Genomic DNA, 9,628 nt, shown 5'->3' on the forward strand with positions numbered 1-9,628 from the left:
GTTTAAGATTGTTCGAAAAATTATATAAAGATGTTTGGAAAGATAAATTTTAAATAAAAATGTTAAAGTTGAACTTTTTAAATGAATGAAACATACAAATCAATCAATTTTGAAGGATCAGTGAATGATTTTAGTTTAGACAAACAGAAACTCTGCAGTGAACTGACCTCAGAACCTCTAGTCTACAGTTTGGACTCTCCAGACCAGAACACAGAGGTTTAACTCCAGAGTCAGAAAGATGGTTCTCACTCAGGTCCAGATGTTTCAGATGGGAGGGGTTGGACTTCAGAGCTGAGGCCACAACTTCACAGTAAGTCTCTGAGAGTTCAGCAGCAGCTCTAATGATAGAAAAAGTAAAAAAAAGCATGAACTTGCTGTGCCACTWTATCTGTTTCCAATTGTATCTCTAAATTAACTTTGCTTTAAAATGATAAGAAGAAGTAAACCTATATATTGTCTAATTCCTGAGCAGCTCCTGTCACAGAGGGGAAAGAGACTGGGAAGTGGGAGGTGGGGGGGCAGGGGGTGACTAAGCTGGGTTGGGGGAGTGTGTCAAATAATTTCAAAAGCATAAACTTACTGCTCCACTAAATTGGTTTCCGTGTTACTGAACAATTGATCACTTTGCCTTAAAATGACTGCATGTTTGCTTGAAGTTTAGGAATTGAACAGGGAGAGAGATTRGCTCAGCTGTGGCTGAGCTACTCTAAAGGCTCGGTTACAGTGGTGCTTTGAGCCGTGCGCTGTGTGAAAACATAGTTGACATTCATGTTATCGCTCTTCTTCTGTCGCTGACAGATAGCAGTACGGTGCCAAACCAGCGGAAAAGTAGTACGAGAGAGTGTAGAACAAGAAACGCTTGATGTCACACATAACAAAGTAACCACATTTACTTCTTTTGCCATATAATCTAACATAATATAGCATAACTAATAATTACTAATAAAATATCTGTTTCTCTGTGCTTCACGAACTGAGAGAGCCACACTGGTTTGTTTCCTCCAGGATCACGGCTTTCACAAACTGGTCGCAAATATTTTTCCATGTCTTCTGGCATAAAACTCATCTTTCTTTGCAGCCKTTGCAATTTCCTTCCATGAGTTTTGTGCCATCTGGTTGTCTTTGATCTCCCATGGAGGGATCATAGAGATGCCGGTACATTCGGACCTGTTCAGYGAGAGCACCTTTGCAACAAGTGGCGCGCAGCCTTTGCAGAGCTTCAAAATTTCGGAGGTGCATGACCACGTGTCAGGACACAACGTGGGGCCAACGYGCGGGGGCAGGGATGCAAGCCCCCTCACACCGTGCGTCGAGTCAACTATACCTAGGCTTAAGAGAGAAAATGAGGGAGAGGGTATACCCCAGTGTGCGCCATGGAGTGGGTGGTGGTTGAGGGAGTTGTCAGCAGGTACAAGGGAGAAAAGGAAGATTGGTGAGTGCGTGCGTGTGTGTGTGTGTGTGAATGTGGATGCTCTGACAAATAACTTGTAAATTTGAAGCTGAGTATTTTTTTTATAGACAATCAGTATATACCACTATAACCTCTCCCTCAGCTGCCACCTTATTGTGTTGGAGAGGTTTGAAAGGAGCTATGTTGTCAGAGGCTTCATGCTCCCGGTAGGGTCATCCAAGGCAAACGGGTGCTATGTGTGGGATCAGACAAAACGCAGCCCAAAGACCCTTATGATGGGTGCTACAAATGGATTGTGTTCCCTTGCCTGAACGCAGGTCACTGGGGCCCCACTCTGGAGCCAGGCCTAGAGGCGTGGGATGTTGCCAAGCACCTCATGGCTGGGTTTTTACCCATGGAGCCTGGTTGGGCACAGCCTGAAGAGGAGACGTGGGTCCCCATTCCCATGGGCTCACCATCTGTGGGAGGGGCCATAGGGGTCGGGTGCAAAATGCAGTGGACAGTTGTCAAAGGAGAGGACCCTAACGGTCTTATCCTCGGGTACAGAAGCTGGATCTAGGGACGTGGAATGTCACCTCTCTGGTGGGGAAGGAGCCTGAGCTGGTGTGTGAGGTTGAGAGGTTCCGACTGTATAGTTGGACTCATCTCGACGCACTGCTCTGGCTCTGGAACCAGTCTCCTCGAGGAGGGCTGGACAGTCTTCCACTCTGGAGTTGCCCATGCTGAGAGGTGCCGAGCTGAAGTGGGCATACTTATTGCCCCTCACCTTGGTTCCTGTCATTGGGGTTCACCCTGGTGAACGAGAGGGTAGCCTCCCTCTGCCTATGTGTGGGGGTATGGGTGCTGACTGTTGTTTGTTCCTATGCATCAAACTACATATTACCCACCATTTTTGGAGACCTTGGAATGGGTGCTGGAGTGCGCTCCTGATGGGGACTCCCTCGTCTTGCTGGGGGACTTCAACGCTCATGTGGGCAACGACAGTGAGACCTGGAGGGGTATGGTTGGGAGGAACGTGCCCACCCCGATCCATGTTTTGTTATTAGACTTCTGTGCTCATCATGAATTGTCCATAACAAACACCATGTTCAAACATAAGGGTGTCCATATGTACTCTTGGCACCAGGACACCCTATGTTGCAGTAAGATGATCAACTTTGTTGTCATTTCATCTGATCTGCGGCCACATGTCTTGGACATTCAGGTAAAGAGAGGGGCGGAGCTGTCAACTGACCACTACCTGGTGGTGAGTTGGCTCCGTTGGTAGGGGAGGATGCTGGTCAGACCTGGCAGACCCAAACATATAGTGAGGGTCTCCTGGGAACATCTAGCGGAATCTCCTGTCAGTTGGAATTTGACTCACACTTCAGGAGAACTTTGAACATGTTCCAGGGGGGGCTGGGGACGTTGAGTCAGAGTGAGCCATGTTCCATGCCTCCATTGTCGAGGCGGCTTACCTGAGCTGTGGCTGTAAGGCTGTCAGTGCCTGTCATGGCGGCAACCCTCAAACCAGCTGGTGGACACCGGTGGTGACGGATGCTTCAGGTTTAAGAAGGAGTCCTATTGGGTCTTTTTAACCTGTGGGATTCCAGAAGCAGCTGCTAGGTGTTGGCAGTCCAAGCAGATTGCAGCTTGGGTGGTCACTGAGGCAAAAGACCGGGCATGGGAGGAGTTCGGAGAGGCCATGGAAAAAGAATTCTGTACAGCTTTGAGGCAATTCTGGTCCACAATCCAGCGTCTCGTGGTGGGGGGCAGTTTGCCACCAACAGTATTTATGGTGGGGATGGTGTGCTGCTGACCTCAACTCAGGACGTTGTGGATCGGTGGGCAGAGTACTTCGAAGACCTCCTCAATCCTACTGACACGTCTTCCCATGAGAAAGCAGAGCCTGAGGACCCTGAGTCAGACTCTCAATCTCTGGTGCTGAGGTCACCAAGGTGGTTAAAAAGCTCCTCGTTGGCAAGGCGACATGGAAGGATGAGATTCGTTCTGAGTTCCTTAAGGCTCTGAATGCTGCAGGGTTGTGTTGGTTGATGCGACTCTACAATATAAGGTGGACATCGGGGGCAGTTCCCCTGGATTGGCAGACCGGGATGTTGGTGGCCCCCTTATTTAAAAAGGGGGGACCGCAGAGTGTGTCCTAACTATAGGGGGATCACACTTCTAAGCCTTCCTGGTAAGATCAATTCAAGGGTCCTGGAGAGGAGGGTCGATTGGATAGTCGAATGTCGGATTCAGGAAGAGCAGTGTGGCTTTTRTCCTGAACATGTAACAGCGGACCAGCTCTACACCCTCAGCAGGGTCCTGGGGGTTTCATGGGAGTTTGCCCAACCAGCATGTGTTTTGTGGACTTGGAGATGGCATTAGACTGTGTCCCTTGGGGACTCCTGTGGAGGGTACTCCAGGAGTATGGGGTGCCCATCCCTTTAATATAGGATATTAGGTCCCTGTATGACCAGTGTCAGAGCTTGGTCCTCATTGCCGGTAGTATGTCGGATTCATTTCTGGTGAGAGTTGGACTCTGCCAAGGTTGCCCTTTGTCACCGATTCTGTTCATAACTTTTATGGACAGAATTTCTAGGTGCAGCCAAGGTGTTGAGGGGAACTGTTTTGGTGACCTTAGGATCACATCTCTTCTTTTTGCAGATGATGTGGTCCTATTGGCTTCATTAGATTGTGACCTTCAGCGCTCTCAATGGAGCGGTTTGCAGCCGAGTGTGATGTGGCCAGGATGAAGATCAGTGCCTCCAAATCCAAGACCATGGTCTGAATTTACTGGTTGGTCTATGTTCCAACCCTCATCTATGTTCACAAGCTTTGGGTAGTAACCGAAAGAACAAGATCGCAGATACAAGTGGCCAAACTGAGTTTCCTTCGCAGGGTGTCTGCGCTCACACCTAGAGATAGGGTGAGAAGCTCGGTCATCCGGGTTGGACTCAGAGTAGAGGCGCTGCTCCTCCCCATTGAGAGGAGCCAGTTGAAGTGGTTCATCTGGTTTGGATGCCTCCTGGACACCTCCCTGGTGAGGTGTTCCGGGCATGTCCCACTGGGAGGAGGCCCAGAGGAAGACCCAGGGCACGCTGGAAGGACTGTATTTCTCGGCTGGCCTGGGAACGCCTTCGGATTCCCCCCAAAAGAGCTGGCCCAAGTGGCTTGGAAGAGGGGAGTCTGGGTCTCTCTGCTTAGACTGCTGCCCCCGCACCCCAACCCCGGATAAGGGGAAGAAAACAGATGGACTGATGGACAATCAGTATAATTTAATAGTGTTCTTGGGGAGACTTGGGCTATTGGTTCAGAGTCATGGAGTCAACAAATGAAGCTTAGACAAAGATTCAAACTCAGCTGTTCTAACAAAATCTGCATTGTGGATTTTGACTATGCTTCAGTGCTCTCAAGTTTAAAAAGGAACCGATATGTGCACAGGGGCTAGATTGTAATACATAGTCTATTATAACTCTGAGTTAAAAACAATAATGTGACAAGGGAAAGATAAAATTATGATGAAATTAAGTCTGCAAGAGTGATGTAAAATTGCCTTGTTTTTGAATTTGCCTCTGCAAATCTGCAGGGTGAAATACAACTAAAGGATAGGGAAATAATGGGAGGTGCGGGATGGTTTTAGATCAGTTTGTAAATTTGGTCAGATTTTTGTAAAAATGTTTAATTTGATGAAGATTAAAAAGTGTCTATTACTTTATCCAAAAAAAAAATCCCTCATGGTTCTAAGAACTACTAATAATTCAAACAGCTTTAGGCAGCACGACGGCTCAGTGGTTAGCACCGACGCCCCACAGCAAGAAGGTCCTGGGTTTGAACCCCGGTTTGGACCTGGGGTTTTTCTTTACAGAGTTTGCATGTTCTCTTCGTGCTTGCGTGGGTTTTCTCTGGGTACTCCGGTTTCCCCCACCCCCCAAAACATATACAATAGGATGCCTTCAGGCCCAGGCCTCCCTTGAAAAATAGATCTAAGATCTCARTGGGACTTGCCTGGTAATATAATGGTAAATAAATAAAATAAATAATAAATAGCTGATATTCACTGACTGATTATTGAATGAAACATCTGGACTTACCGAAACTTTCTGCAGTTCCTCACAGCTGGAATCAGTCTCAGTCGTCCTTCATATGATGTCCTGTACTTCTTTAGGTCCAACTCATCCAGAACCTCCTCTGACATCTGCAGCATGTAGGTCAGAGCTGAACACTGGATCTCTGAGAGTTTCTTCTCTGATCTGTTCTCTGACTTCAGGAACTCTTGAATCTCCTGATAAACTGAGAGGTCCTTCATCTCCATCAGACACTGGAAGATGTTGATGCTTCTGTCAGGAGAAATACCAAATCTGTTCATCTCCTTCAGGTTGTTGATGACTCTCTGGATGGTTTCTGGACTGATCCATGTCTGACCCAGCAGACTTGTTAAGAGTCTCTGGTTGGACTCCACTGAGAGGCCATGAAGGAAGCAAACAAACAGGTCCAGATGGCCATTTTTACTGAGGAGAGATTTCTCCAAGACTCTGTTCAGAAATTCATATAAATTTGAAAAAGCATCCTCATCATGATCATCATCACAAAAATAATCTTTCTTCTGAAACCTCTTCATTCCCTCCATGTTCTTGTTGTTGAAACAGTGGAACATGTAGACTGCAGCCAGAAACTCCTGAACACTCAGATGAACAAAGCAGTAGACTGGTTTCTGGAAGATCACACACTCTCTTTTGAAGATCTCTGTACAAACTCCTGAGTACACCAAGGCCTCTGTGACATCAAGACCACACTGCTCCAGGTCTTCTTGGTAGAACATGATGTTTCCTTCCTCTAGATGTTCATAGGCCAGTCTCCCCAGCTTCAGAAGAACTTCCCTATCAGTCTCTTTCAGCTCCTGTGGACTGGTCTCAAGTCCTTCATGGTACTTGTTCTTCTTCCTGGTGGTCTGGACCAGCAGGAAGTGTGAGTACATGTCAGTCATGGTCTTGGGCAGCTCTCCTCTCTGCTCTGTGGTCAACATGTAGTCCAAAACTTTAGCAGTGATCCAGCAGAAGACTGGGATTGCACACATGATGTGGAGGCTCCTGGAGGTCTTGATGTGGGAGATGATTTTGCTGGACAGATCTTCATCACCGAACCTCCTCCTGAAGTACTCGTCCTTCTGGGTGTCAGTGAAGCCTCGTACTTCTGTTAGCCTGTCCACACATGAAGGAGGGATCTGATTGGCTGCTGCAGGTCTGGAAGTGATCCAGACYAGAGCYGAGGGAAGCAGGTTCCCCTTGATGAGGTTTGTCAGCAGCRCGTTGAGCGATGCCTCCTGTGTGACGTCAGAAAGCAGCTGACTGTTGGTGAAATCCAGCTGAAGTCTGCTTTCATCCAGGCCGTCAAAGATGAAGAGAAGTTTACAGACAGTCAGCTTCTCTGCTGGGAGCTTCTGGAGTGTTGGATGGAAAACATGGAGCAGCCTGAGAAGACTGTACTGCTCATCTCTGATCAGGTTCAGCTCCCTGAACGACAGCAGAACCAGCACACTGACATCTTGGTTCTCCAAGCCCTCGGCCCAGTCCAGAGTGAACTTCAGCACCGAGAAGGTTTTTCCAACTCCAGCTACGCCGTTGGTCAGAACCACTCTGATGACTCCATGTTGGTCAGGTAAGGCTTTAAAGATGTCCTGACACCTGATTGGAGTCTCATGGAGGATCTGGTTCTTGGATGCGGTCTCCAGCTGCCTGACCTCATGTTGGGTATTAACYGCTTCACTCTGTCCCTCTGTGATGTAGAGCTCAGTGTAGATCTTGTTGAGGAGAGTTCTATTTCCTGTTTCATCACTTCCTTCAGTCACACTTTCACATCTCCTCCTCAGACTGATCTGATGTTCATATAAAACCTCCTTCAGACCAACATCTGAGGAAAAATGTGACACAGAGCAGCTCTGAATGCTTCAGCAGAAACTCCAACATTTTTATTGGAGCTCAAATCTGAAGGATGCTTCTAATGATCTGAACTCTTCAACAATGTGTCTGTATTAAAACAACAGGTGGACAGAAATGTCTTACCTTGGACACAGCTGCTCTGACTGTCTGTCTGCAGTCCAGTTCTTTCTCCACACTGGGGACAGGAGGAGGGTCCTGATGAAGCAGACTGGTCCCAGCTGGTAGAGACTGGATCCATCAGGACGTCCTGACACAAAGAACAGCAGGACAGCTGCTCCTCCTCACAAACACCACTCCTCTTCCTCCCTTTGAAGACATTTCCTGATGAAGAACTGGAAGAACAGGAAGTGTTGATTAGATCAGTTCTAACATCTCTGGCTGCTGCTTCACTCTGACTCAAAGATGAAGAGAAAACTGGAGTTTAAACCCCTGAACCATCAGAGATCAGAACCAGAACCTCATTGCCTTTTAGGCTTTTGCGGTCTGAATTATTGCTGCAGGATCATTTAGACAGGAAGAATAAAAATATTTACTAGATACTGTTAATGACTCATTTCTGTTAAATGTGCATTTTTGTAAATACAAATATAAAAACTATTTTAATACATTTAAATGAGTTCATCAAAGGCAATAAAATTCAGTCTAAATCAAAAACAGTTTTCTTACTGCATGTCTGACGTTCCAGGTTCAGGACTGAAGACTACTGGTAAAGACTTGGACTGGTCACTCTTCATGGACAAACAGCTGGGTTCTGCAGGTTCTGCTTTCTGTCTGAAGTTCTGACCTCTGAAACAAAAACATGTTGTTCTTCACATGATCAGTGAAGAAAACCATTTCAGAAACTCTGAACACACAAACTGCTGCAAAGACTCTAAAGGTCTCATGTCTGAAACTGTCCTCAGATCAAAGTCCAGATTCTTCTGTTGGACAGCAGAGATGATCCAAAATATTAGAAAAGGTGGTTAAGTTCAATTAATGCTCAGAACTATACTGGTTTAGCTTTAAACATTTTAATGTATGAAGCACAAGCAGAAAATTTAAAATTCAAATACTGTTTCCTTACCTTTTCTCTGAAGGTCCGTGCTCTTCACTAAACTCTGGAGGTTTGGACTTGTTACTTTTCATGACTAGAAAGCTGGATCTGTCCTCCTCATCCTCCATACCAACTTCCATCATCTGGTCTTCAGTCATGCTGAGAGACAAACCACTAAAAATCCATTTTCATGTGGATCAGGTCCAGTCAGTTTTCTGCAGTCAACTGTTATCTCAAGTTTCTGTAAAAAAATAAAATATATATTAATCAACCTTTATCAGATTTATTTCCTCTTTTATTTTAAATCTCTTGCTCCTGGTCCAGTATTCAGTGAAAGTGAGAGCACAGTTTAGTAATCCGTGCGCACGGATTGCCAAAACTGAGTGCACAGTTTAGTAATTCGTGTGCATAGATTACCGAAACGAAGTGCACAGTTTAGTAATCCATGCATATGGATTGCAGAAACTGAGAGCATGGTTTAGTAATCTGTGCGCACGGATTACTAAACTGAGCGCATGGATTTTCAGCGGCTGTTTATTTTTTTCTCCCACTGACCCCTGGCGGGCTCCGTAGTAAGAGACAACACACCACACAAGAAAAGATATTTCATTCATGACCATTCAGATTTCAGATTGAAGTCACACGAGACTTCCTGAAATCTCGCGAGAATTCAGATGTCAGATGAAAAATCTCACGTTACCTCCAGATAGACATGATTTCAGAGTAAATACACTTTTGCGACAAGGAAGAAACAGTATTGATCGCTTGTGGGCTATTTTTTTTTTTTTACCAGAGGAAAAACAATTCCATAGGACTTTTAACATCCAGCAGACTTTCTGCTGAGTCATGACATGTTTTTTGTCTGCTGTATTTTGGAATCCCCTACGTGTTTACTTCACCTCGCTTTCTGATTGGCTACTCGTCCCATTCAGCAGGTTGCGAGTTTGTTCTCGGGTGAACACTGCACACGGTGTGATATTGGGCCAAAAAATCAAACATGTTGAATAATGGCCAAATGAAGCCTCGTGAAGCTTTCCAGCCCATTGCTTTGCTCAAAGGTTCATTACTCGGTGCTTCATTCATTGCTCACTATAGTGACATCTGCTGCYAACCTGAAACTGACAGCATTGTCACTCAAATAAATCATATTTTCAAAAATATTAGAACATAGCAGTTGGGCTATGCAATATTGTCAAGTTCTTGTCAAACCCACATCTAGTAAAAGGTCTATTGAACCCTTTTCATCCATCCATCCATCCATCCATC

The 9,628-nt window shown here is 45.9% G+C and overlaps 1 protein-coding gene across 2 annotated transcripts in view; it reads right to left on the reverse strand.

Moving 5' to 3' along the window:
* LOC106531609 (protein NLRC3) overlaps nucleotides 1-8,608 on the reverse strand; it is a 26,091-nt gene extending 17,483 nt beyond the window's left edge. The window contains exons 1-5 of one of the 2 annotated variants that reach the window (XM_014027515.1): nucleotides 8,393-8,608; nucleotides 7,996-8,115; nucleotides 7,453-7,661; nucleotides 5,485-7,300; nucleotides 168-338 (exon numbers count right to left, since the gene is read on the reverse strand). In XM_014027515.1, the coding sequence (XP_013882969.1) occupies nucleotides 168-338; nucleotides 5,485-7,300; nucleotides 7,453-7,661; nucleotides 7,996-8,115; nucleotides 8,393-8,520 (2,444 nt within the window). In that variant the 5' untranslated portion in view covers nucleotides 8,521-8,608. The remainder of the gene's footprint in view (nucleotides 1-167; nucleotides 339-5,484; nucleotides 7,301-7,452; nucleotides 7,662-7,995; nucleotides 8,116-8,392) is intronic. The other variant, XM_014027516.1, reaches the window with a different exon arrangement.
* Nucleotides 8,609-9,628: the final 1,020 nt, after the last annotated feature.

This window comes from Austrofundulus limnaeus, unplaced genomic scaffold, assembly GCF_001266775.1.
Source record: "Austrofundulus limnaeus strain Quisiro unplaced genomic scaffold, Austrofundulus_limnaeus-1.0 Scaffold657, whole genome shotgun sequence".
Classification (NCBI taxonomy): Eukaryota; Metazoa; Chordata; class Actinopteri; order Cyprinodontiformes; family Rivulidae; genus Austrofundulus; species Austrofundulus limnaeus.